Here is a 27,361-nt window from a genome sequence, read left to right as displayed (position 1 = left end):
AGATTGTTTAAAATCCATTAAAATCTGATGGGATTCAAATGCTGATGAATTTTTTTTCATTTCATAAAATGATGGATTTTGTGGCATTCTTCAGTGTATTTTAAGTTTTTTAAAATCCCACCAAAATCAATGGGATTTTGAAGCATTATACATAAATCCTATCAACTCTGCGACATTTTATCAAGAATCCGCACAAAATCAAAATCTCATACAATCCATTAAAATCCATAGACTAAAAACAATCCATTAAAATCTCAATCGGATACACCCTTATTGCTCTTTTCCCACTAATGCACATAAGTTCATATCAATTTATAATTAATAATAATTATTAATAATAATGGAATTATAATAAAAAAAATGGTTTTCAAAACCCCGGTGTTGACCCGAACCCGAATTCAATTTATATTGGAGGCTGGGCATCAGAAAACGGGTCATTCTTTCGGGGGAGGGTTTGTGATTTCTATCCAGAGCTTCCAGATCGCCGTTATCTCAATTTTAGGGTTCCTTCAACTGGTAATTGATTGCGTTCTTTTCTATTTCGAGTTTCATTTGATGTTAATTATGTATATTTCGTTATTCATATATATATATGCACGCATGTACTCACACATCGTGGATGATCCCTCCATCTGAGTTTTATGGCAGAGGCGTGTCTCCGTGTGTTTATGTTATTGTTTGATTCATGGGTTTTCATGGAATTTTAGTGGGTATAATCTGTTGTTATTATATCTGTCTCGATCTTCCCTTCGTTCCTGTTAGAAATATCTGATTACTGATATTGAATTAGGGGTTTTTATCGCAAGGATGGATCTTTTTTATCCCAAGTATGCCTTGGTTTTCTTTTCCGCTGTTCTTGAGTATTTTGTCGGAAATAGTTTTACTGATTGTTTTAATGGCGAGTGATTGTATTTCCAGAAGAGGATAATGTATGGCTGAAACTCACCCATATGTGTAGAATAATCAGCTAATTAAGTACATGAAGGGCTTGAAACTTTGTTACTAGCTAGGTACTGCTTTCAAATTATACTGATGCTTTGATATATACTTAAATCAGGTGGGAAGGACTCTTATTAAAATTGCTCTAGGAAATAGTAAGGTTAACATTATCGATAGCAGGGCAAGCTAGGGTTGATCTTGATTTATACTTGTTACCTTTGCATGGCCTATTAGGATGCGTTGCTGAATATATTGGCTGTGTTTGAAATAAACATAAGCTGAGTAAGGCTCGGAATTGTTGTGTAATTCAGTTTCTCTCTTTTCAGGAAATATGGCACACAGACTACTGAGAGATGTTGAAGCTGATGGGTGGGAGCGGTCTGACTTCCCAATCATATGTGAATCATGCCTTGGAGATAATCCATATCTTCGAATGGTAAGTTATACCATCTGGATCATTATGATGCTATAGTACTGCTACATATGTATCTGTGTGCGCAGACACACACATTTTAATGGTCTGTTAATCGTAGTTCAATTTTTTCACGAGTCAGAAAAATATATTTCTTAAAATCTACTCCCTCCGTCCCCCTCTTTTCTATATATAACCATTTTAAGGCTTCTATAAAATACAGCTCTATAACTTATTTTTAAAAATTTTAGTTTCTGAACAAAAATTAAACATTAAATATTTATCAAAAATTAAACATTAAATATTTATTCGAAAAGAAAAAAAATTAAAATAATACGTGGAACTATATGTTGTAATAGCATTAGAATGCGTGCTGAAATTTCCGTCCCAAACGTATATAACTCAATGGGACGGAGGGAGTAAGAAGTTAATAGTACAAGATCAAACAATAAGATAGACAAGGAAGTTCTCTATACATAAAAGAGTTCTAACATGCTATTACTGTTTTTATAGTTTATGACATGTTAAGGTATCTGCCTATTCAGTAAGCTCATTCAGTAAGTGCAAAGATGCATGCAACCGCTCCTGTTGTGAATGACTTTCTTATAAAATTTTAGTGTGGGTGTTGCTGTAAAGGGTTCTCTTGGTGACGGTTTAGTGGTATTTGCTCTGACGCTTTCGTAATTTAGCTTTATATTCGCAAGATGCAAGACTGATATATATATATATATATATATATATATATATATATGTATGTATAGGCCAACATTCCAGAGAGGGACTCCTTATATAGAGTTACATAGTGCGCCACTATAAATCATCAATTTTATTATAAATTCTGTTATAGAATACATATAAAACGTGATTCTAATATAGAATACTATAAAATAAATCTATTTTAAGTAATTTAACCCTTAAAATTTGATTAAAAAAAGTATATTTTCGAAACTGATTCTAGAACAGAATAATTCTGGATGATTATTATTCTGTTATAGAATCATGTTGAGAAATTGCATAAATTTAGATGATCTTTGGAATAAAAAAATTGTATAACTTCGTTTTCGCTTTAATAATCAAAATTTGCAATTATATCTCATTAAAAATATAATAAAATATATATTATGTATATATTTATAATGGTGTGCTACGTAACTCCATATAAGAGGTATGCTATGGAGTGCTACCCTATATATATATATATATATATATATATATAAATATTAGGTTACTTGTGTAGTTAATCGTCAAATTATCTGGGTGAAAATTATTAATGACTGATTAGGCCATTCATTATAGAAATCTAATATTTAATAATGTTACCTTGTACAATGGCGAGAACTATTTGTAAAAATTAGAGCTTCGAAGTAAGGACAATGAAAAGTATTGAAATAAAAATTTTAATATATGAACAGTAAGAATGCAATGCAGGTTCAATAATCATAAATGAGTATAAATTTGGAAAAGTTTGACTTTATGCACAGAACTTCTTTTAAAATTAATTTAGGAATGTGCTTGTTTTTTATGCCCCTTTACAAAGTAGTATATTTTTGTTCTCTGTCCATGACTATGTTTGTTCTCATGCAGACAAAAGCAGATTATGATAAGGAATGCAAAATTTGCACTCGGCCCTTCACAGTCTTTAGGTGGAGGCCGGGCCGTGATGCAAGATACAAAAAGTCGGAGATTTGCCAAACTTGCAGTAAATTGAAAAATGTATGTCAAGTTTGTCTTTTAGATCTTGAATACGGGCTGCCTGTTCAGGTTCGTGATACTGCACTGAGTATCAATTCCAATGATTCCATTCCAAAGAGTGACGTAAACAGGGAATACTTTGCGGAGGAGCATGACCGTAGGGTAAGTAAATTTTGTAGCCATAGTTCGTTTGTCACTTGTAAGCAGTACGTTATAATGTCAATTTCTTGTTAATGTCATAGATCTAGGGTCATCTGTGCTGCATAACTTATCAGACAACACATGGCATGTTACACACACACACGCACACACACACAAGATTTTGAAATAAAATGCGAAGTGATTATTGCATTGTGCACGTCTACAAGAATATATATGTCATTAATGCCACAGTTCAAATAAGCTTCTTAAACACATTAAACATCTGTGATCTTATAGCATTCATTTTCCAAAAAATGCTGTTGAAGCTATTCTCCTGTTCTTGTCCCAGAAATTGTATAATATGCCATTTTCCACCTTTATGTTTCCTTGAGAAGTGAGGCTTATTCTAATCTGATCATTCTGTCAGGCAAGAGCTGGTCTGGATTATGAATCATCATACGGGAAGGTACGCCCAAATGATACTATCTTGAAGCTTCAGAGAACAACACCATATTACAAGAGAAACCGAGCACATGTTTGTAGTTTCTACATAAGGGGTGAATGCACTAGAGGAGCTGAGTGCCCTTATAGGCATGAAATGCCTGTAACTGGAGAATTATCACAGCAAAATATCAAAGATCGTTATTACGGGTATGTAAAACAATCTATAGAGAAATTTCTAGTATTCTCGTTGTCTTACATGTACTGTAATGTATGACCTTTCTATAAGTATATTAATCTGTTTGACCTTTTTTTGTTGTAAATCAGTATCAATGATCCGGTTGCAATGAAGCTACTCAACAAGGCTGGTGAGATGCCTTCACTAGAACCTCCTGATGATGAGAGCATTAGAACCCTTTATGTTGGTGGGCTTGATCAAAGAATCAATGAGCAGGACTTGAGGGATAACTTCTATGCTCATGGTGAAATTGAAACTATAAAAATGGTGCTCTCACGAGCTTGTGCTTTTGTTACATACACAACCAGAGAAGGTGCAGAAAAGGCAGCCGAAGAACTCTCAAACAAGCTGGTTATTAAAGGTTTGAGGCTAAAGCTAATGTGGGGTAGGCCTCAAGCAGCAAAACCTGAATTTGAGGTCTCTGATGAAGCAAGGCAAGCAGTGGCTCATAGTGGATTGCTGCCAAGAGCTGTTATATCACAACAACAAAACCAAGTTCTTCAGCCACCAGGCTTTCCAGATCAGCCTCCAGCACCAATGCATTATTTTAATATTCCACCACAGCAGCCTACACAGCCACAGGGAAGACAACTTTATCCTTCAATGGATCCCCAAAGGATGGGAGCAGTTATTCCATCCCAAGATGGAGCTTCTAGTGGGTCAAATGAGAACAGGAGTGGTTCGGAGAAGCAGCAAGTGCAGCATTATCCACCCTACTCAGGGATGCCACCTCCTCAAGGTCAGTTTTACCAGCCATTTTATCCCCAATATGGTTACCCGCAACCCCCCTATCAAACCAATGCACCTCAAACTTACCAACAATATCCTCAACCCCCTTATCAGCCGCATGCACCCCCACAAGCCCCGGGTGGTCACCAAGCAGGATCCCATTATCAACCTAATGCACCTCTACGCCCCGCTAGTGGTCACCAGGCAGGACCTCAACAGCCCAATGCTCACCAGGCAGGAGCTCAACAGCCCAATGCTCAGCCGGCAGGACCTCAACAGCCCAACCCACCCTCACAAACTGCTGGGGATCAACAAGCACCACCTTCTGGGCCAGCACAGGAGTAAACATGTCATTTGTGTGCTGCTGTAAAAGTTTATCAAACACAAGGTTGAGAAAGTCGGAAGGCTGATAAATCTCATACTTTAGTGCTTGTTTTCATTTTAAATCATAAACGTTCAAATATCCGTTGTCTAGATTTTGGGATTTGGTACTTGAAAAAACTTTGAATTTAATTTCGTGCTGTTTTATGCACTGAACTGAATACATTGCGTTCTACTTATCGTTTCTCTATGTTTCACCCTGATTTTCTCTAGTCATGGAATGCTAGTAAGCCAGCTACTCAGTTTTACATGTTTGTGTGCTTGCAAATTTAGTCCCATTGAAGCCTTCTGATTGTATATTTTCATAGTTGATAGTTAAGAACAGAAAGAAAATATTATTATACTTCAAAAAAAAAGTTAATATGTATTATGTTCTAAATAAAGATTTCTAGGATGATGTGTATCGAAATCCAGTTATTGTTCTACCATTATGTGGAAACTGGGTAACCAATACCATGTCTGCTAGTAGGAAATACTACAAATAGCATGCTGCAAATGACCCCAATTCCTACAGGAACTATATTCAATACCTCCTGCGTTCCATGGCCTGGAACTGGGTAAAAGCAATTCAAAACGTTTTTATCCTTGAAAGCCACAGCCACAAACACCAGCACAGACAGCATGGCATGAATCCAATCAATACTTCTCAACCTGTATTTCCTGAGGTCAGGGGTCCCTGACCTCTGTGCAGCGGGGTAATCAAACAGCCACATTCCTTTAAACGTCGCGAAGCCATAGAAAACGCGTCCCTCAGCTGACCTGAAGCTGTCAGTGAAAGTGGCTAGGATGCAGGAGGCAGCCAGGAAGACGAGGAGGAAGAAGGTGGCGGGGCGAGTGGTGGAGTCACAGGAGCTTTTGTTGGTGAAGACAGGGACAAGTAGTTGGAAAGCCAAAACGGTGCCGGTGGGAAGAAGGTTGGCTAAATGTGCCATGCTTGTTAGGCTCTGGGATATCGCGCGTTGTGGCAAAGGCTGTGCTGGAATTTCCTTGGCATTGTCATCAACATTTGTGGAGGGAGATGCTAGCAGTTGCCTTGGGCGGAGTGACATGTCTCGGAGAGGTTCTAAGATGGATGGGGCTCGGAGAATGAAAAGGTTCAAGGTTAGGAGAGCCTTGTGTAATGGTGAAATCTGTTGCTTACAGCAATAAAGTTTCAAGATGTTTAAGAAAAGATAGTGTGTGTTACTTGACTTGGACGGCACAAAGGTTATATCTCGGCTTTAAATCCACTTAAATAACCTGTATAATCAGTTATTATCCACTTTTAGGTTTTTTTATATGTTTACCATGGCGACCCATTTGCCTAACATAAGAGCATCTCCAGCCGTACAAAACCCTTGGCTAAAAAATGAGTTGGCATTCCAAAATTAAAAAATATAGCCAACGTCTTGAAAAAATAGCACTCCAACCACGTGAACCTGTTGTCTATAATTTTAGCCAACCCTCTATGGATGGCTAAATTTGTCGAACCTCTACAAGTCTGTAAGAAATCTGTAAGAAGATTGCACATCATTTATTACCATATTAAATCGATATATTCTATTTTAACAATCTAAAATATTAATAACATACTATTTTTAAATTATAGCCAACCAGTATAGCCAATATCATTGAAGCAAAATGTCTTACAGGTTCAGCAAATTTTACATAATGTCTTACAGGTCCAATTTAGCCAACAATTATAGCCAACACCGTTGGAGATGCTCTTACTCAGACTTGTGTCAAAATTAATTTATTTATTCATCAGATGTACATAATAAAGAAGCTACAGCTTCTTAAAATAAGTATTTTTCTTTTTCTTTTCTAACTAGCCTATGGTAATTTCAGCTACAGCTTCGTTATGGAGTCATTATTTTGACTGAATCATGGTCCTCATCAAGAAGCTACGTGTTTGTTGATTCTTTATGCTTGCACGTCTCGATGTATACAGCAGTATTCTGGATCAGAGTCGCTGCATCATCATTCACCAAATAAATAATGAGTTTAGACATGAGAATTTAACTTGTATTAGCCTACCTAATGACTACGTATTAGTATAAGGCTAATAATGACTCGGAACATGGGGAGTATTTATAAAAATATTCTCTTTGCTAATTGTAGATAAACTCGGGATTAGGATAAAACAACCACTCCAACCTCCAACAGGGTGTCATCTCTGAGTTTTATAGTAACTTGTATTATCAACCAATTTATGTTTAGCTCTTCTCATCCTAATTGTTAAACAAAATCACCCATATTATTTAATGACAGCTGGTCCAGAAGATACGAATGTTACTAGTATACGTCCAGCGCGAATTTTTTTTAAATCTAAAAAATTATAGAATGAAATATTTTTCCCTGGATATATTGTAACAATCTCAATCCATGTATTTACTTCAAAATCTTAGAATTAAACTGTCCGTAATTTTTTTCTAATTAACGTACCCGGACCCTTACCTAATTACACATATTTATCTTATAACGCTCGTGTACATATTCAAGCATGTGAAATTAGACCATTCTCAGAAAAGTCCACACCCTTGCACCTCAACATTTCTACCAAAAACCTTGGACCAAGTTAACATGTTTCTATTATAAATGTTTATGTCTGTGTCAACTAGTCATATTAACCTCATCTTTCATCCTTCAATCAATCCTCTCCTGTTAACCACCGCTTTCCATCATTGTCGCCGCCACCACAACGCCGCTATTTTTCCTGATATATAACATCAGACAAAAACACCCACAAGCCATATATGTCTCTCAGGGTGAAACCATCATCAGCTGCTGCACCAGCTGTGTCAACAGCTTCATCCGACAGCGATGATGAGGTGCAAAGCCCGGAACTACTGCCACCACCACCACCATCACCAACACCACAAGCACAATCCACTCTATCACAGCGCGCTCTCTCTCAGACGCTATCAAGCACGGCTCAACTAGCCAACCTTCTTCCCACAGGCAGCCTCTTGGCCCTCCAACTCTTGACTCCAATCTTCACAAACAATGGCTCATGTGACGCAGCCACGCGTCCCCTCACCTTTCTCCTTCTCCTTCTCCTGGCTTCCTCTTGCTTCCTTGCCAGCTTCACTGACAGCTTCAAAGCATCCAACGGTCAGGTCTACTACGGGTTCGCCACCTTCAAAGGCATGTGGCTTTTCGATTATCAGGCTGCCGATGTTCCAGACCTCAAAAGGTACAAGCTGGGGTTCATTGATTGGATTCATGCCGTTTCATCGGTGCTGGTATTTGTTGTTTTAGCTTTGAGGGACAAGAATGTGGTGACTTGTTTTTATCCACAGCCATCCCATGAAGCTCAGGAGGTTTTGAATATTGTTCCTATAGGAATCGGATTTATCTGTAGTTTGTTGTTTATGGTATTTCCTACTAGAAGGCATGGTATCGGCTACCCAGTATCACATAGCAATTAATTTCATTTTCTTCTTTTCCTCCCTAGACTACTTGGATTCTTCATTAAAGTTTCATTATATTTTAGTACTAACTATGTCATTTACTTCTAAATATAAACGATAATATGTTCATTACTTTGTAAAATAATAATCCAAACTTCATTCTAGAATTTTATAAAGGTCGGGCTTTGGGACATATAACTTCCCCTTTCGGGTTGCTTTACAAGTTCATATATATATATATGTATCCAAGCTGTCATTGACGTCGGATTAGGTGGCTGGTTGGAAGATTCTAATATGCTATAGTGGGTCTGAAGAAACAAGAAACCACTGGTTCAAATAAAAGAAATTAGCAAGTAACAACTCTATTATTAGTTGTTACTACAGACATGCCTTGATACGACAAACTTGTTCTCTGCATACAAATCAAATTATGCAATAGAACAGATGTTGGAGAGGCTTTTAAAAAGCAAAACCAACATGTAATAATATAACCAGGAAACTCTATTTTTAAACGGTGAAATTTAAAATTTAAACAGGTCCTGAATGCGTACTGTGATAGGTTGTACGGATATTTCTACAGCAGGGTTGTTTTTATTTTGTTCCCTCTATTGCAGTTGTGAAGTTGGGGATGAAGAAATCAATAGGAGCCTAAACCATCCATATAGACCCATAGTCCCATAGTTATTTACTGCAAAAAAGAATCTATTAGAAAGGGGACAAACTAAGCATGGTTTAAAATCAAAAAATATATACATATTACTTGAAAGAATTCAAGAAAAGGTACAAATTTAAAGTTGAGAATGCCTGCCGAGTAGGCTACATTCTTCAGCAAAATATAAAAATAAAATGTGTAAAAAATAATATATAAACACTAAAATTTATAGATGTGATCCTAGAGTGAATAATCAAATGCTTGAAATTTAAAGTTGCTCGAACCAACCTGGTGTTCTTAAAATGGCTAATCACTTTTTTTGTATGTGAGACTGAATATATCAAGGCAGGTTGTATTTCACACGAGCAAGGTACAGACCACATGCAGGTGCCATCGGACTGGCTGCAGTTACTGTCTTTGCCTTCAAGATGCGTTCAACTACATGCAACAAATCTCATGTGAAATTAGTACATTTATGTTAATGAGCTTTAATACAAGTCTCCCCACACTAGCACAAAACTGAAAACTGAATGGGTTATACAAATATATATCATAGTATCATACCATCAGGAATTGTTAGATCTCCAGTACCAACAGATTTAAGAGTTCCCACAAGCAATCTAACCTGCATTTTTCACTTAAAATTGTCAGAATGGAAAGAAGCAAAGGGGAAATAGAAAAAAACAGAGAGAGAGAGAGAGAGAGGGTCATGCTAACCTGGTGGTACAGAAAAGACTGTGATCGAGCTGTTACCACAAAACACCGATGCTTCCTTCTCATGCCAAATTGTTGAGTAGACTCACTATTAGAGTCTTCTTCCCTATTTTCTTCAGGAGCAGATGATAAACAGGCAATACCTTTCGTAGACTCAGAGAACTCTAAAGAATCAAGCAATTTATGTTGTTCCTTTTCCATGATCGGCGGAAAATACGGTGCAGAAACAACTTCAACGACACTTAGTTCATCCAAGGTTCTTATAGGTGATTTTGCCTGTTAATCATTAAAGATGAACAACTTTAACTTACAAGTTAAAAAAGTATAATCACATACTTATCATGGATTATCACTATGCAATACACGAGCAAAAAGTTTCACGCCAAGAAGGATAGCTAATACTTTTTTTACACCAAAGAAACTTGGTATTGTAGAACAATTCATAGGCAGACTCTATGACATAGTTCAGACAAACCTCACAAGCCGCCGATCTAAAGGAACTGAAATCGTGGTGTCCAGCAAGAATTTTACATGCTTTCTGAACAGAAAAAATGTAAGAGAACATAATGAATTTACTTATACTTGAAACATATGGTCACAAACGTTTGATGTTACTGAAGAATGTCGAGCAACCTGCATTGCTGATAGATCCAGAGCCTCAGGAACATGCCAAGCCCGGTCTTTTTCAAAAGTTGACACAGGCTGCGGGCCACTTAGCAGGCGATAGAAGTACCTGTAAACAGCAATGTGTAGAAAGCTCTATAATTTTGAAGAACTTGGCAACTAATTGCAATTGCTAAATAGACAGACAAAGATCATTACATGTATGAAACAATGTACAACCGATACAAAGGCAAGAAAAGAAAACCCCATTAAAAGCTAAACGGAAGACGGGTCTTTTCCACTTCAAGAAGAGTAGAAGAGCAGAAATGGCAACTGTTTGGGTTTGGATCGAATTTAGCTAAATCCAAATCCAAATATTTTCGGGTTTGGAACTAAATCCGAATCCATCAGGTTTAACTTTTCAGGCATTAGAAATTTTAATTAATAATTAATATAGTAAAGTCCAATATACCTGGTACAAGGAAATAATAACCTTTTTTTATCAGTTAAGCAAACAATATTAGCTAGACACACACACACACACACATATATAACAAATAAAATTATAAAGAATTAAGTTTTATGAGAATCCGTATAAGAAATATTGTTAGGATGTTATATCATTATGATTATATGATTAAGAACTAAATAATTTACTAAGCAACAAAAGAGTTAAATGATTTGATTATTGAGTAACAATTAAATAACTGAAATAAAGAGATATATTATTTGTATTATGATCAGATTTCGGGATAGGATCAGCTTTGCAGCAAGTTTCGGATCTCAGTTCAGGGCACAAAAAATCCAAATCCAAAATATAGGGTTCAGTAATATCCAATTGGATCAGAACTGATCAGGTATCATTGTTTGCCATCCCAAAGAAGAGCCTGCCCAGGAAAGTTTCATGAAGACAGACAAAGGAAAAAGCTATCTCTCATAAATATATAAAATATGAAGGAGAGACCCTTACACCCCCATATATGCATCCAATAAATTGAAAAAAAAAAAAAATTAGTGCGAAAAAAATTGAATAAAATTCAGATCATGGACTAAAATAGTTCAACGATACAACGTATCCTCAGTTGTAGGATAAGATAAGCTCTGCAGATCGAATTTGTACCAAGTAAAAATTTAAATAAACCAATGTAACTGTTACCAACGAATTAGAGTATATGTTACCTACGTGCGCTCTTGAGCTCTATATCTAGCATGAAAATCAGATGAAACGCATCTAGCATCCAGGACTGTAATATCGCCTTCATTCTTCTGTTACAAAATTTCATATAAATATGTATCTTTAAAGATAAAGGATGTATATTCGTAGAACAGAAGCCAACTTAGACACAAATCAAATGCCTTAGATAATGCATATCGATCACAGGAGCTCCAGATTCTCAGAATAGTACTTGAGAGTATACAAGAAAAATTGACTTCAAAATTTTGAAGCCTTGACACCATTAAACTTTCTAAGATAAATTCAGTTCACTATACTAACTTATACATCAGACAAAGAAATAGTTATGATTTAATTCTGAAGAATCTGAAAACTAGTTTTGGAATTTTAAGCACTCAGACAGCCAGGATGAAGCCGGAATAAACAGAAAAATTCAAAGTAGGATTTTTGAAAGGAATCAACTTGTATATCATGCAAAGATTATTCATCCTCAACTTCTATATACATACACACCGAACATGATAAATCAGGAGTAAGAGAAACAGTATGCAGATACATTTGTATGCTCATCACTCATTACATAAAGAAAACATACCTGCAGAAAATGATTCACAGCTTTTATAACAACACCAGGTTCATGTGGAGGCAACTGCAATAACATGAACAAAGTTAATTTTGTAAAAATTCTTAAATCAACTTTGGAGTGATTAGCTCAATATAGCTCAATATTAGAACCTTTTATCATATTCTGTAAAATCCTCAACTTAACCAACCAATACACATAACTTACCAATATCATCTCTGATGTACCAGTTTGTTCAAAAAACTTGAAAATTGGTGAAAGTTGGACTGTAGCTACAGGGAATTTAAATATAAATCTATAATCTTATACATGGAGCTGCTTAGAAGTTAAGAATTGCCTGCCTATATAATTTTAAATCAAAATGCAGCCTTAAGCTATCATCTAAAAGGCAGTAGAATGAGAAGATAATTGCACTACTATGCATAAACATGTACATCTACTTAACCTTGGGCAAGGATGCAACATTACATAATAAAGTGGCAGTACTGCCAGCTACCCTGATGACATTTGCAAGGGGAAATACAAGTAGAGCAGATTTTCACAAATCAGAACTTACTAGTTCTCCAGGTTTCCTCTTACTTATGCGCTCCACATCTACATGAAAAGTATTTGATAGGGCATGTACTCCAGCATCCTATAACAGCAAACATAAAATCCAAACAAATAGACATCAGACAAAAAGATAGTTAATCCTTCGGTCTTGGACAGCATTTGTCTAGTAATTTATTAAATTCTGATGAGAAGTTTTTCAGACTTCCTAGGATGCTATTACAGAAACAACATGCACTGATAAGGGAACCTGAAGATTAATTGAAAACTTTCATAAGAACTATGTTTAAGATTACAAGCAGGATTTTGGTAAAGCTTTACAGATCAGCCAACTGGGGTTGACAGAACATGCAAGCAAGGTAATTATGTGACAGGTTCTGTATGCCTTGTACAACTCTTAGCCAGATCAATAATATATCACAGAACATGTGAAGACATGGCGAAATCCAGTGCTATCAAGGAGTTGTAAATTGTAAGGTATACAGTAGTAACAGTCTGATTCGCAATCCTATCTTACATACATATTAAAGGTGGCTTTAGCTATGTTATGAACGTCTAAGTTTCATTTAGACAGAGAAAAGATTAAATTAAACTTATTAGTCGATAATATTTCCATGTGTTCAAATGTAGCAAAACTTGTCAGGAGAATTATGCCCAACCTTGTGACAAAATAGGAGATTAAGAGGAAAGATATCTATTACAGACACAATGAGAAATATATTTCCAGTACATCTCACAGACCAAAAAGGCCCTATGCAGTTTAAACTTTAAAATCAATATCATTAAATTTGACACATGTTTCATACTCTAGTTTAAAATCTCGTATTGTTTACAAGTTATGAGATACTTGACCAATATAATAATAAACAGTTTCAAGATAACTGAACTTGAGATAAATCTAGAAAAAGAATTAGCAACAAGATATATATGTGTGCCCTTCTAGGCAAAGAAAGACGTGAATGGCTAGTGCAAAAAGTACTGTTTCCTTAGCTAAGAGTTTACTGATAAATTAGCAATTCCATGTCAGAGCCAATAAGAGATTGTACTTGGACAGAAAAGTGGTACATAAAATTATACAAAATTCATATTCTAATAAGCCAATCTTCTAATCCTGTTAAAATTTGATAGGTTAATGAAGAGATAATACAAAATCTTATTAGTCAGCATCGACTAATATCAGTTAACATCCTATATGAGTAACTTACTGTTCGACTTGAGCAGGTCACAGAGACCGACTGTCCAATAAATTTACGGAATGCTTCCTATGTAAAGAAAAATACAGCTGTTAGATAATCAGCAAATTAATATGCATAACCTTTGAGTTGCAAACAGTATAATACAAATTTGAATTAAAGTTTAGAATAGATTGTTTGCAAAATCAACAATCATAAGCCTATCATAAGCTGCAAACGTAAAATATACAAATTTTTCATAAATCTGGACACTATGTAGGTTATAAAAGATAATACACTGTAATCTAAAGGCAAGCTCAAATTTTGAATGTATAAATATAAATCTTCAATGAACATACTAACATATGCTGCAACCATTTTCAAACAAATAAAAGCTTCGTAAACTTCTCAAACAGTGCATCATATAAAGAAACTCTGCCTGGTTTCAAAACCAATGCATGTGGCAGAGCCGCTAATATGTGCATATGTGCTTAGTTTATAGACAATTTCTATCGCAATCACTAACACTACTAATCATGCACAAATTACAGATACTAAAGAAAAATTTAATATATCATCTACAAAAAAATTCCGTATTAAACACTTCAACACCAAAAATTACAAATTTAAACTTTTTTTTGCTAAGTATACAAATTTAAACTTTAATCTGAACTTTCAAAATAACATCTCTCCCCTTCCTCTCTCTCTCTCTCTCTCTCTCTCTCTCTCTCTCTCTCTCTCTCTCTCTCGCTCCCTCCCTCCCTCGCTCTGTGTAAAATTGATACCAACTGACAAGCATATACATACATATATATGGGGAATATACCTGGAGAACACCAACAACAGTTCTGGCGGTAGGTTGTTGTTGAGCACCACAAAATCGAGTGCCACTGTACTCAACTGCCAATAAGTATCTTTGAATTCCAGGCCTTTGATTCATCGTTTCCTCGATATCAGTTAATTCAATGTCTTCGTCGATAAGTTTCGCGAGCTTCGCCGGACGATCCGAAGATTCCGGCGATAACTCAGGCGACTTTTGAATATTTTGGGAGCTCAACGGCTGTGATTCACTATCCGGCATTGAGAATTAGGGTTTGAGGCAAATCAGACTCTAGGGTTTAAGGACTTTGCTTTTAGGAATATAATATTAATTAATCTAATTATATTGGGGCATTAAATTACTTTTAACTATACAAATGATTTTACATTTTTTTTTAATTAGCGGTTAACTGTTAGCTGATTGAATAAGATGTTTCGACTAGTTGATTGAAATAGATATTTTAACTAGCAAATTGAATTAGCGGTTTGTTGTAAAACTGTTTGGTAAATAGCTGTTTGATGAGCTTTTTGTGACACATACCGAAACCGCTAACCCAAAAAACTCCTCAAAGTAGCTTTTTTAAAATTAGCTTTTTAAATCTCTATTTCAATCCGCTCACTACCAAACACCAATTTTATCGGACTCTGATGGTCAAACCTCAAAACCAACTTAAGGTTCTAATTTTACCCCAAATATCTAACTTCCAAACAGGACCTATATAATCTTACAATTGAATATGTTGTTTAACAATCTCCGGATGTATTAAAGTCGAACCTGTTACAATTAAATATGTTGTTTAACAATCTCCAAATGGACCAGAGTCAAACCAATCAAGAGTTTTAAACTTGTAACTAGTTCAACCCCTTTGAACTTGTAACTAGTTCAAGCCCGTCTATGTCATTCGTCACATAAATTTTAATATTAAATTTTAGGATATTTTTCTTAAATATCCAAGTCTAAATTTGTTTTCGTAAATTTACTTTTATATTTAAAATAAATTATAAAAATATTGTTTTTCAAAAAATATTTGTAAAAATACGAAAGCTATATTTATATTTATAGTTGACTATTTGCAACCACATCCACAACTACTAGCACAACCCCAAATCTCGGGATCAATACTAATATCACAAAAATAATTTTGAAATATTAAAAGTAATCATGAAATCAATTGGAAATAATCAACTAAAAGTCTAAAAGTAATCATTCATATCAACATCTCTCTTTCATTCAAAAACAAATGATCAAATCAGCGAAAGTGTGTGTTTCATATCTTTGTTTTCGTTGACATATCACAGCACACAATATCTGTTGAGATCAAATCATGTTTGCAAAATCCAGCTACGACCACCAAGGCACCAAGGAGCATAAAGATAAAAATTTAAGCCCATGTATAACATTTTCACGCAAAATACTAGCTACCATGACCGCAAAATGATCTGAACAATGTAACCATATTTTCATAGCACATAAACAGAATCTTTAAAGTTGACAACCACAAAATGACTCCAGGATACTAGTTTGAAGTTTATAATCACATAAAGACATGACGACACGAAACAGTTTCTTTGAAGTTGATAATACAAAATGACTCCAGGATAATACTATCAACTGAAGCAAAACTAGTTATCGTTTGTTCTCAGAAGTTCTATGCCAGAGATTTTAAGATGATTAGTCTGTAAGGGAGAGGCTTTTCGCAAGCTCAATCAGGGCTGATGTTGAGTCACAAAAATTGTTGCCAGCACTAGATTCTTCATCCACAACTCTTTTGCACTCCTTTTTAAGTTTCTGTATAAATAAGATTAAACATGCAAAATTATCAGTTATATAAACCATTAGAAAACTGGAAAGTTTAGGTTTACTAATCATATTACAATGTTTTGTGATTTCATATATAGTTTATATCATTATAATAAATAAAGGTGGAAAAACAATTGGGTAACCAATAGACTTTAATCTGTGATGGGCAAGGTGGCAAACACTTACCGGAGAATCATGATTCCCATACATTTCAGTTTGAGGAGCAGGGAGTTTCCTGGCTTCAACTGACTGCTCTCGCTTTTCATAGAAGTTATAGTCTTCCAACAGCGAAGTTTCTTCTGCAAAAGTTTTGAATATGCGAAGCATTTCTAGACCTTGCTCGAGTCCAATCTGCAGATATGATAAATCACCCAAGATAAACCTCAACAAAGTGAAGTGATTTAAAGATTAGACTCACAGGGCAATAATAAAATCAAGATTTGATATAAAGGAAACATAAACAAATATTTCTTGTGCTTGTGTATCAGAAAAATATCCTTTTAGCTTTTGTATCATTACAGTAAAAGAGGGAGCAGTTTGCAAGGAATATAAAGACAAAAGCAAAAGCTGCAAAACTGTATAAGAACGTCGCTTAATATACCTCCTGAGTATCCCTAGTAAAAGTTACGGGTCTGTTGTCATTGTTCTCGAGGATTATGTGCCGCAATTGTGCATTCGGAACATCTTTAATAATGTGCCACTTAACTGGGAAATAACCATTCCACTTGTTGTACTCCCAAAAGTTCAAGTTATTATCAAAATCCACCGGCCCAATCATCTCAGCCACGCCTACAAACTGGCCACTTCCATTAACCTGAAGTTCAGTTGGGTTAGGTAATCGCAATAAGACAAGTGCACAAAACAAGGATATACTATCTAAAACAGAAACAAATAATATGCATATTAATTGTAAACCTACCGAAAAAAATAGAAAGATTGGACATTCTATTCCTGCTTCACTAGTTTTGGCCATTTTATCACGGAATGCTGCATCTAGTTTTTTATTTCCATCCGGAGTACTTGACCACACATTGTACTTGACGGATTTGTGAACGTTATCCTCATTGTATGACTTGATTACATAAAACTTCGCATTAGCGTACTCAGTTCTGAAATCTTCTATATTAAACTGATATTTATTCATAAAGCGCCCGGTCTGTTCCTTCTCAGATGATGAGCCCAAAGGGGTGTTCTTGCTGTGTCTCCGAGGACCACGAGTTGCGTCAGTTGTGTCTTCCAACTCCCCTAGCACAGGCTTTTTACTCGAAGATGAACCATTGTTGCCACGGCACATTCTAAGATCTGCACTTTTGTAGTTCAGTGAGGCATCATTTGCAAAGTAGCCACCTTGCTTAGTACCGGTAAATGATGACCAATTTCTGTATGGTTGAGAATTCTGTGCATCACCTGTTAACATGTATCTGGAGCCCATCTGCAGAAGACAATAAAAAAAACATGTCATTGATCAGGATATAAAACTCAGATGTTAATGAAGACATAGTTATTATATGGTAATTAATTAAAATATAAAACAACTCTTCCAATCAAATTAAGATCAGACTTTAGGTTATATATGCTTATTCATGCTGAAATGGCTTAAACTAACATGCGTCCAAATTTAACAAGTTGCTCATGGAAAGACGGGATTGATAAATTCTTCAAAAAGGTTGACTAATATTAATAGAAAACTAAAGCAGGAGGTTAGCTAAAAAAACAAACAAAGGTGTAGTTGTTAGACCACAAAAGGTCAACTGCATACTCCAATTGCCAACTGCATCACTTGACAAGAAACCATCAATTCTACGCAATCCGATCAACAAAAGTAAAACATAATTTCTATATGAAACATTATGCTGAATTCTTGCATTAGAAACAACACCTGATGGAAGTTTCTTAGAGACTGGTCATTAAGCAGAGACTCATACAACTTTGATGAGGCAGAGGAATGTGACTTAGCATTCTGAGCTAAATTCGGTGCTTTACTATCAAGAAAGTTGTATCTTTTCATTCGATCATCAGAACCAATTGTATTTTCTGAAATGTCAGAGCTCAAAGAGAGTTTTGCTCCACCACGTACAGCAGCTGTCCGGTGTGTGGCATCGCTAGCTTGCGCTGCATTTAAGTAGTATTGTCGCATGAGTTCTGACCCATACGCATCTGCATTCTGTTGATACCCTGACGTAGAGTAGTAGGGCTGATTTCCATCAACACACATGTATGAGGCAGCAGGGTAACTGTTATAGGTAGGCATATAATAGAGATGCGAACCATCATCTGACTGTGGGCAAAAAACATTAGAATTAGATTTTTGTCCACCATCATCAGATTAGCAAATTTGCAAACTGAATGTGTGAGGATAAATTAAACAACAAAAAAGATAACTCGGATCAAAATGAAAGGACAAATGAAGAAAATACTTTATAGGAAGAACTGCCAGCATCCAGATATCCCAGACCATCCAAATGATTATTACTTCCATTATATACTGAAATAGCAAAAACACGAACATGAAATATCATATCTACCTAATTCAAACTAAAGCCAAAGTTAAGACGCTAAATTATCATTTCGAAAGAGCTAATTAAATCACCAGTTTAATGTCTACCTGAGTAGTAATAAGGGTAATAGCTAGTAGGTGGATAGTAAAAGCCTTGCTCTGCAGCTGAGTGTTCACCAGTCTCACCTTCCATGGAACCACCTGGATTGCTAGATGAGATGCTGGAAGATGTATGAGATGGTATTACATTTTTAAGTGCATCCTGAGAATAAATCAACACAAATAAAGTTATTAACTTATTGCAAATTAATTGGAAAAAGTTACCACTAAAGGCAAGCGCAATTAAGATCATACACTTAAAAGAATTATTATTGCACCGAACCAGACAAAGGACATATAATTAAATTTAGAAAAAAATTAAACAAATATGACGTTTGTCAAGACAGAGAAGAGAGAGCTAATGCGCCATACAAAACAAATTCTACAATGACGCACCTTATCCCTTTCAACCAATGGAGCACGAACGTCAGATTTCACACGTCCAGGAAGGGAATCAGCTAATAAATACAGTTAAGCGACATGAAAACAACAATCCAATTCGTTATGAATACAAACTCAAGTGTCGGTTTTATAGAAAAAGCAAGTACATCACCCACCCTATAAGCACCGACCAACAACAGATGAAAAAAACAGTCAGCCTAACGAAATCAGTTAACGGTATCAACACAAGTAAGTAAAATCACCATAAGCAGACATGTAGTCGAATGATATACTACACAACATGAGATTGTGAATACCAATGATCATGCACCCAAGCTAAAAGCTAAAATAAAACTATACATAATTTCATCAAGTAGAGGAGGATACATTTCTCGGGTTTCAGCTCTCCAGCCATGACAAACTCCAGAACTACAAGAAGAAAGACAGATTAAAAAACCCACAAAATCATTATAACCCAAATATTCAACAATTAACAATGGATTATTTAAATAACAAGTCAACAAACATTAAATATGAATTATAGTACAAAACAAAGCTTATAACACAAAGCCCATATCCATTTAACTACTCAAATGCACAAAACAACAGAAGAATCATGTTCTTTCTTCAAGTAGAAAGAACAAGATTCTTGCCAAATAGTTCTTCATTAAATTTATAGTCCAAGCATTAAAATACCATTTAAAGCAAACCCCTTTTAGATACACTAGTCAAATAAACTAAAAGTTCCAAACACCATGTGGGTATACAAGAAACATGGTCATAAAACAAATCTAAAACATGTCTGTAATAAATAAATAAAAAACAATCTGCACAAAACAAGCAAATGGGTAGTAATAATCTATGCAAAAGATAAACAAGAGAGATCAAAGGAGCAACCTTGAGTGTGATGATCTTTTTGCAGCACCGAAGAGAAGGTGTGAATATTTTTTTTATTTGTAAAGATACACAACACAAGCACTGTGTGTGTTTGTGTGTGTGTAAACTAGACTAGTAGAGACCAGAGAGTGGGAAAGTGACAAAAAGTGTTTGGAAAGTTTAAGAGACTCTAACCGACTTAGTTTCCTGTGATCGACGGTTGATGTTGCTTTGGGAGATTTGATCGGACGGTGGGTGTAGGTTAAGAGGAATTTGACTCGAAAATACTAGGTCAAAGGCTCTTTCGCTTTCATTCTTTTTCGTAAGTACATAAATTTGATTGTAGATTGTGCGACAAAAAATATTGTGAAAGCTCCGTTAGAGGTGGGCCCTTTGCTACCATCACTGCTTTGAAAAAGTGATCGATATCTCGTTTAATAAGATAAGAATGAAATCTTTTTAGCCTTCTCTCTTCGGTGCATCCCTATCGTGCATCTCTCCTTCAGAAATCGCTATCCGAAAAATAACACATATAAATTAAATATTACGATAAACTCAAATTATTTTTATTGTACTTATTCTTTATTTATATTTTATTATTCCCTAAAGAAATTTTGGAGAGCGAAAGGAATAAAACTGGAAGGAAATAAATATTATATCCACTAGTAGTAAATTAAAAATACTCTTTAAAAATAGGAGAGAGAAAATTCTAAATTTGTTGAAAATCACTTTGAACTTATCGAATCACTGTATTTTTACATGATTTTTAAATTTAACGTTCGAAACTTGTTTGAATAGATATTCTAGATGTTAAGAAAACACAAATCGACTTGATGAACCTTCTCACCTACAAACGAATGTTCAAATAAAATTTTGAGTTGGCCGATGAGTTAATAATATATACATATATATAAATTTTTATATATAATATTATATTCAAAATTAACAGTTGTGCGGTAATCAAAATTGAGACTTATAATATTCTTATGAAAACGCGATAGTTTTAAATTTTTAATATAATTATAATATACTCCTTCTGTCTCATAATTATTGTCTTTATTCAACTCTTCAAAGTCAAATTTATCAAACCTTAATCAATATTTTAAAAATATTCATATATTATCATACAAATTTGTAAATCGGTTGTTAAGGTAGAGCCTCCAAATTCAATTATGACATTTTTCGAAAATTGAAAATTTATCACATGATAAGTTTAATTTGTTAGTAAAGCTGGTTAATTTGACTTTTAAAAGTCAAACCCAGACACTATTTATGGGACAGAGCAGGTAATAGACATAATATAGAAAAATTAAAAAGTCAGTGTGTCAACGTTATTTTATTACGCTTAATGACCGTTTAATTCGCTTGATCATACATGTTTCAGTACAAAAACGTAATACTCATATGTATGTGTAATGAACTTTTTAGAAAACCTTTCGATGTCTTTTAAACTTCACTCGTTTGCTATAAAAACAAAAAAAAATAATGTTAGAGACGTCGAAGATCATGTGAGTCAATGTATCATGTTTTATTGTCCGAAGAAGATCCGGGAATTTTATATTCAATGTCACTTTGTATTATCTTGTGATCAAATATCATATTTAATAATTAATTAATTGAGAGATTTTTATTGTCAATATGGTATTGGAGTCATTCTGCAAGTATGGACCAATAAATACGATGAGAAATTCATATGTTGATGTTGATATAATTTTCATACGTTGATATTTGAGTTTACAATCTTGTTCGTCATTGTTATGACTTATTGATGATGGAATGTGAAACTTTTAGCATGATGTGGTTGAGGTTCTGCGAGTCAACGAAGTTTAAAACTAAGGTGAACACATTTTCTGAGTACTGATTCATTGTACCGCTATTCTAACAAATGATATATACGACAAAGGTATTGTTGAATACAGGTCATGAATTGTAATGAGTTTAAGTGTCATATTCACATCAGTTAATTTTATTTATGTTTATTCTAGAATTCGAAAATATATTTTGTAGTAAGATTATGGACTACAGACTGAATACTATTGAAAAAAAACTACACACTGGAGAGTTTTCAAGGGGATAAACAGTTTTTTCTTTTTAAAGAAACTATTGATGCCTCAAAACTCATAAATGGAACTTAAAAAAATAAAGTTGTGAAACTAAAAATTTGGCTTGGTCAAATATCGAGAAATACAAATTTACTCCACGTAGAGATGTTTGATCAGCTTACCGAGAATTATCAACAAGTAATTATATCACAAAATTCATTTTTCTACATGTATTTATACATGTTGCAAAGACATCCATATGTCAATCTATATATATATATATAACAGGAAATCTCGGTTAATAAATTCATACATGTATATTGAGAGTTGTCATTTAAATAAACTCGAAAGGTTGCATCGAGAATTCTCTTTACAAACCAAAATAATCATATCATTAAATCTCATATAGCAAATTTTAAAATGCAACATAGAGAATCAGATATGTTAATAATGCGAATGCACCTGTAGTCAAGTATCTATTAATAAGTTCACAATTCAAATTGTTGGCAAGTTTAGAGTTAAAATTTATAGAGAAATTTGTAATAATTACACTTTAAAATAGTTTGCATGGATGCAACTGACTATTTTTCAAAAGACGAAACACCGTAATATTTGAATTAAATGAAATCATATATTTTCAATTCGAAACTAAGTGTTTTTATATAATTTTATGGGGTTTTTGTATGATATAGGTGAGGAATTAAATCATCCTGAAAAAATAATAAACGGTCAGAATTTGGTGCAAAAATTATGTGAAACGGGCCAAATGAAGAAAAAATTATAGTAGCCTAACAGGTGTTTAACATAAAAAAAACCGGATAGAAAAAACTTAAGGCAAATGATCAGCCTGGGAGCATTAATTTTGCATAATTGTAAGCCCAGCTAAAATGTACCGCAAAATATTTTGCATACTTATAAGCCCAATTAAAATGGGCCACCAAATCTTCTAGTACTCTCATTTTGCATTACCATAAACCCAACTAAAATGGACCATCCAATCTACTAGTACATCCCATTTTGCATAACTATAGTCTATAAGCCCAACTAAAGTGGGCCAAGTCATACCCAATTCCTCATCTCCTCGTCTAAACCCTAGAATCGCACGGCCAGTAATTGAGCTAAATATCAATCCCGACCATCCAATAGTTTATAAATACCTCTTAACCTCACACCTCAAAACCCTACTCCAAGCTCATCCACTGCGCATCTGAGAGGTACGCTTAATTATCATTTTTAGATCTCTTCTGTGTTCATAAATTATATCTATTTGCATTGTTTTCTTTAATTCTGCAGGAAATCGCACCCTGTTTCATGTAAGTAAGCTGCTAATGCTATTAATAAGTTACTTATTTGTTTATATGATGCTTATGTTCATAGATCTGACACATTTTAATCATTTGATTTGTTGTATAGATGATTATTATCTGTTTGTGTATTTGTTTGATTCATATTTCTTACTCAACATGATTAATAGTAGCTAAAATTGTATATTTTGTTTGATAATGTTTGGGATTTGTTGTTATTTTATTGGTTTTGCGTTTCATCTGTGAATTGTTGTTGCTCCATTCCTAATGTTAATCGGAAATTATCTCCCAAGAAACAATTATTGTGTAATCAAGGCTGGATTCTCGAAAGAGCTCTTCTACTATTATCCATTTGTTTGGATTTTTGGTACGGAAAACAAATTGAGCTTGAGAATTGGTACTCTTATGTGCCATAGGCCTCTGGTTTGGGAGAGTTTCTATTATCAACTGGGAGTGGTAGTGATATCATATTCGATGATGAAGTGCCTCTCATTTGATTATTATCTTATATTTTATGTCATATTTCTGTTTTTATGTAAAAATGTAGTTTGGTACAGTGAACAATTATTGGTTTTTAAATTTGTTTTATGTAGGTAATAGTTATTATTCTTTATTTAGTGTCTGGTTCTCTCTTACATTATGATTTATACACAGAACAATTAATTAACGTTATTGGGTAGTGTAATTTTCATATTAATTATTATTTTATATTTGACTTGTTGTCTGGTGAAATTATATTTAATGTATCACCACTGTACTAATTAATATGTTGATGCACTTGATCACTGTAATTGGATTGGAGATCTGCATTTATCGATTTCAACTGTACTATTTATTATGTTGATGCACTTGATCACTGTAATTGGATTGGAGATCTGCATTTATCGATTTCAATTCTGAGATGTGGCTTTTCGTGATGGTATTGTTATTTGTTATTAATGTCAAGTATTTGCTTGTGACATTGTAGACAAATGTAAAAGAAATAACTTGCTTGAGTTCTGCAGAAATACTTTAAGAATCATGTCTCATCGCAAGTTTGAACACCCAAGACACGGTTCCCTAGGATTTCTTCCAAGGAAGAGGGCAGCACGTCATAGAGGCAAAGGTAATTGTTTTTGGTGATCTATTTGCTGGTGTCTTGACTCCCATTATATAATGATGTGAAATGATCTTGTTTATTATTGTTAATTTCAGTATTTGATAGCATATTTTGCCTGATCCTTTTATTGAGCTTTATATGTTTTTGGCTCTTTTTGACCTTGGTTTCTCTTTTGTAAAACATAATTTTGTAAAATATGTTCTGGTGCAGTCTTGAAATTTTAAGTTAATGATTGTACTTGTGTTTGAGCCTGATATTATTGATTTATGTACTGTTTTCAAGTGCACTCTTTATATTCAAAAGTTCTTGTTTCCTAGGCCAAGTTATTTGTCAATTGATATGTAATTTAGCAAGTTCGTTTTATCACGATTCACGAGAATGTTCTGTTCTTATAAAAATAGTGGAACTTGACTTCCATACTTGCTTAGTATGTGCTTGTTATTAATGCTCTTGCTCCTCTCTTATATACAGTGAAAGCCTTCCCAAAAGATGATCCTGCAAAACCTTGCAGATTGACTGCATTCCTTGGCTACAAAGCTGGGATGACTCATATTGTTAGAGAAGTTGAAAAGCCTGGGTCAAGTAAGTTGCTGATCTTTTTTAATGTTTTAAATTTTATTAGAAACCTGTTTGACATTAAATAATTGGGTTTTGCATGCATCATCCAATTTGGTTTTTCGGGGGGCACAATTTTTTTTGCCAGTATCCTAACAAGTACCTTTTAAGATTTATGTTGATGCCTTTTTGGTATTCATTCATCTTTTGGTCCACTGATTTTAAGTCTTTGGTTTGTAGAGTTGCACAAGAAAGAGACTTGTGAAGCTGTAACAATTATTGAAGCACCGGCAATGATTGTTGTTGGGGTGGTTGGTTATATAAAAACACCACGAGGCCTTCGTTCTCTGAGTACCGTTTGGGCCCAACATCTGAATGAAGAAGTGAAGAGGAGGTTCTATAAGAACTGGTGCAAGTCTAAGAAGAAGGCCTTTAGCAAGTACTCAAAGAAGTATGAAAATGAAGAAGGGAAAAAGGATATTCAATCACAATTGGAGAAAATGAAGAAATACTGCACTGTGATCCGTGTTCTTGCTCACACCCAGGTATTGTTCTTTCTGTTCTGTATGTCATTCCTGTGCTGATTTCCACTGTACTTCAATTTGGGAAATTGTAATTCAGTACTATAATTGAATTTGTAGATTCGAAAGATGAAAGGGCTAAAGCAGAAGAAGGCCCACTTGATGGAGATACAAGTGAATGGGGGAGATGTTGCTAAAAAGGTGGACTTTGCCTATAGCTTTTTCGAAAAGCAGGTTCCAATTGATGCTGTCTTTCAAAAAGATGAGATGATTGACATAATAGGTGTGACCAAGGGTAAGGGTTATGAAGGTGTTGTTACCCGTTGGGGTGTCACCCGTCTTCCTCGCAAGACGCATCGTGGTCTCCGCAAGGTTGCATGTATTGGTGCATGGCATCCTGCCAGAGTTTCATATACAGTTGCTAGGGCTGGGCAAAATGGTTATCACCATCGTACTGAGATGAACAAAAAGATTTACAAGTTGGGGAAGGTTGGTCAGGAAAACCATTCTGCCATCACTGAGTTTGACAGGTTAGATATGTTATTTGCATTTCTTATCTCCCCAACCTCATTTATGAGCTCACCCTTGTGATCTGTGATTTTTTTCCCCGTGGAATGTGTAAATTTCTGAAGTTGTCTTTGAATATAATGTGATTATTGTGTTGCAGGACTGAGAAGGAGATCACACCCATGGGTGGTTTCCCCCATTATGGTGTTGTGAAAGATGACTACATATTGATCAAGGGATGCTGTGTTGGACCAAAAAAGAGGGTTGTCACCCTGAGGCAGTCACTCTTGACCCAGACTTCTAGGCTTGCGATGGAGGAAATTAAGCTGAAGTTCATAGATACATCTTCCAAGTTTGGCCATGGTCGTTTCCAGACAGTTGAGGAGAAGGCCAAGTTCTATGGCCGACTCAAAGCGTGAAGAACCGGAGCTGTCTAATAATTTGAGTACATCCCTGTGATGGTTGTTAGCTTTTGAGATATAGTAGCGAACTTGTTCTTCCAGATTTTACATACAAAGATACTTTTTGTAGTTTCCATAATTCCGGTTTAGACTCATGGTTTTGGTACTATTGTCTCGGATTTTGATGTTGTTTCAATCCTGGTCAGTGTTGGATTTATGAAGCTTTATTTGGCCGTAATTGTGGTTATATAGCTGTTGTGTTATTTCATTGCAAAACTTCACTGAAGTACTTGTCACAGGTCCTGAGCTTGACTGGGGTTTGCCTGAGTGATGTGAATAATATTATGATACAATAATAATCAAAAGTGGAGAATGATCTAGCCACCAACAGAGTATAAAGTCACTATGAAAACGATTAATGATAATCCAGTTTAGGTACATTTGAAGTTGAGCTTTTGATTTTTCTGGACCGAGCACGGAGCACCCTCCAGATGTTCTAATAGGGTGATCTAATCTTAAATTAAGATCATTGTTTTAGTGCAGCATCCTTCAAATGGTGTTTTAGTACGATGATCATAAAATTAGGTGTTCTAATAAGGTGATCATAATCTTAAACTAAGATTATAGTTTGATGGTAACACCCTCCA

At 34.8% G+C, this 27,361-nt stretch overlaps 6 protein-coding genes across 7 annotated transcripts; 3 read left to right on the top strand and 3 right to left on the bottom strand.

Moving 5' to 3' along the window:
- The first annotated feature begins 385 nt into the window (after positions 1 to 385).
- Positions 386 to 5,157, top strand: LOC108209551 (zinc finger CCCH domain-containing protein 40). The gene is made up of 5 exons (XM_017380512.2): positions 386 to 516; positions 1,266 to 1,375; positions 2,936 to 3,205; positions 3,612 to 3,835; positions 3,953 to 5,157. The coding sequence occupies exons 2-5, from the start codon at positions 1,271 to 1,273 to the stop codon at positions 4,935 to 4,937; spliced, it is 1,584 nt and encodes a 527-aa protein (XP_017236001.1). The 5' UTR covers positions 386 to 516; positions 1,266 to 1,270; the 3' UTR covers positions 4,938 to 5,157.
- A 169-nt stretch (positions 5,158 to 5,326) lies between these two features.
- On the bottom strand, positions 5,327 to 6,182 carry LOC108209552 (protein DMP3). Its single transcript, XM_017380513.2, has one exon. It carries the CDS (start codon positions 6,020 to 6,022, stop codon positions 5,402 to 5,404), a length of 621 nt encoding a protein of 206 aa, XP_017236002.1. The 5' UTR covers positions 6,023 to 6,182; the 3' UTR covers positions 5,327 to 5,401.
- Positions 6,183 to 7,567: 1,385 nt separating this feature from the next.
- On the top strand, positions 7,568 to 8,408 carry LOC108206113 (protein DMP3-like). The gene has a single exon (XM_017376304.2). The coding sequence runs from the start codon at positions 7,709 to 7,711 to the stop codon at positions 8,381 to 8,383; it is 675 nt and encodes a 224-aa protein (XP_017231793.1). The 5' UTR covers positions 7,568 to 7,708; the 3' UTR covers positions 8,384 to 8,408.
- Positions 8,409 to 8,674: 266 nt separating this feature from the next.
- LOC108206112 (uncharacterized) lies at positions 8,675 to 14,951 on the bottom strand. Of its 2 annotated transcripts, none has more exons than XM_064087689.1 (11): positions 14,639 to 14,951; positions 13,846 to 13,902; positions 12,648 to 12,725; positions 12,104 to 12,157; positions 11,518 to 11,597; positions 10,365 to 10,464; positions 10,207 to 10,269; positions 9,735 to 10,007; positions 9,582 to 9,642; positions 9,306 to 9,455; positions 8,675 to 9,053 (listed from the first exon to the last, which is right to left on the bottom strand). In XM_064087689.1, the coding sequence occupies exons 1-10, from the start codon at positions 14,891 to 14,893 to the stop codon at positions 9,358 to 9,360; spliced, it is 1,119 nt and encodes a 372-aa protein (XP_063943759.1). In that variant the 5' UTR covers positions 14,894 to 14,951; the 3' UTR covers positions 8,675 to 9,053; positions 9,306 to 9,357. The 2 variants fall into 2 exon arrangements, with proteins under 2 accessions (XP_063943759.1, XP_017231792.1); XM_017376303.2 differs by having other exon boundaries at positions 8,870 to 9,053; positions 11,518 to 11,600; positions 14,639 to 14,950.
- A 1,116-nt stretch (positions 14,952 to 16,067) lies between these two features.
- On the bottom strand, positions 16,068 to 20,440 carry LOC108206972 (YTH domain-containing protein ECT1). Its single transcript, XM_017377426.2, has 10 exons — positions 20,307 to 20,440; positions 19,797 to 19,838; positions 19,425 to 19,486; positions 19,038 to 19,191; positions 18,850 to 18,917; positions 18,312 to 18,710; positions 17,352 to 17,864; positions 17,034 to 17,246; positions 16,619 to 16,783; positions 16,068 to 16,420 (listed from the first exon to the last, which is right to left on the bottom strand). The coding sequence occupies exons 2-10, from the start codon at positions 19,822 to 19,824 to the stop codon at positions 16,304 to 16,306; spliced, it is 1,719 nt and encodes a 572-aa protein (XP_017232915.1). The 5' UTR covers positions 19,825 to 19,838; positions 20,307 to 20,440; the 3' UTR covers positions 16,068 to 16,303.
- Positions 20,441 to 23,393: 2,953 nt separating this feature from the next.
- On the top strand, positions 23,394 to 26,952 carry LOC108209823 (large ribosomal subunit protein uL3y). The gene is made up of 6 exons (XM_017380960.2): positions 23,394 to 23,541; positions 24,636 to 24,736; positions 25,202 to 25,312; positions 25,526 to 25,830; positions 25,927 to 26,336; positions 26,474 to 26,952. Exons 2-6 carry the CDS (start codon positions 24,652 to 24,654, stop codon positions 26,730 to 26,732), a joined length of 1,170 nt encoding a protein of 389 aa, XP_017236449.1. The 5' UTR covers positions 23,394 to 23,541; positions 24,636 to 24,651; the 3' UTR covers positions 26,733 to 26,952.
- The last annotated feature ends 409 nt before the right edge of the window (positions 26,953 to 27,361 follow it).

Source organism: Daucus carota, chromosome 2 (genome assembly GCF_001625215.2).
Source record: "Daucus carota subsp. sativus chromosome 2, DH1 v3.0, whole genome shotgun sequence".
NCBI lineage: Eukaryota > Viridiplantae > Streptophyta > Magnoliopsida > Apiales > Apiaceae > Daucus > Daucus carota.
The sequence above is the reverse complement of the archived record's forward strand: the minus strand, read 5'-3'. Positions and strand labels throughout refer to the sequence as shown.

Bases quoted from the DNA above. Each gene is read 5' to 3' on its own strand.
- LOC108209551 (XM_017380512.2), top strand. From the start codon at position 1,271: ATGGCACACAGACTACTGAGAGATGTTGAAGCTGATGGGTGGGAGCGG. The intron at 1,376-2,935 runs GTAAGTTATACC...GTTCTCATGCAG, and splicing joins ATAATCCATATCTTCGAATG to ACAAAAGCAGATTATGATAA. The intron at 3,206-3,611 runs GTAAGTAAATTT...TCATTCTGTCAG, and splicing joins CGGAGGAGCATGACCGTAGG to GCAAGAGCTGGTCTGGATTA.
- LOC108209552 (XM_017380513.2), bottom strand. From the start codon at position 6,022: ATGTCACTCCGCCCAAGGCAACTGCTAGCATCTCCCTCCACAAATGTT.
- LOC108206113 (XM_017376304.2), top strand. From the start codon at position 7,709: ATGTCTCTCAGGGTGAAACCATCATCAGCTGCTGCACCAGCTGTGTCA.
- LOC108206112 (XM_017376303.2), bottom strand. From the start codon at position 14,893: ATGCCGGATAGTGAATCACAGCCGTTGAGCTCCCAAAATATTCAAAAG. The intron at 10,465-11,517 runs GTAGGTAACATA...TGCTGTTTACAG, and splicing joins TATAGAGCTCAAGAGCGCAC to GTACTTCTATCGCCTGCTAA. The intron at 9,456-9,581 runs GTATGATACTAT...TGTTGCATGTAG, and splicing joins AGATCTAACAATTCCTGATG to TTGAACGCATCTTGAAGGCA.
- LOC108206972 (XM_017377426.2), bottom strand. From the start codon at position 19,824: ATGGCTGGAGAGCTGAAACCCGAGAAAT. The intron at 19,487-19,796 runs GTATCCTCCTCT...TGTATTTATTAG, and splicing joins AGAGCTGAAACCCGAGAAAT to CTGATTCCCTTCCTGGACGT. The intron at 17,865-18,311 runs GTGTTGTTTCTA...TGTCTTCTGCAG, and splicing joins CTCTAAGAAACTTCCATCAG to ATGGGCTCCAGATACATGTT.
- LOC108209823 (XM_017380960.2), top strand. From the start codon at position 24,652: ATGTCTCATCGCAAGTTTGAACACCCAAGACACGGTTCCCTAGGATTT. The intron at 24,737-25,201 runs GTAATTGTTTTT...TCTTATATACAG, and splicing joins AGCACGTCATAGAGGCAAAG to TGAAAGCCTTCCCAAAAGAT. The intron at 25,831-25,926 runs GTATTGTTCTTT...TTGAATTTGTAG, and splicing joins GTGTTCTTGCTCACACCCAG to ATTCGAAAGATGAAAGGGCT.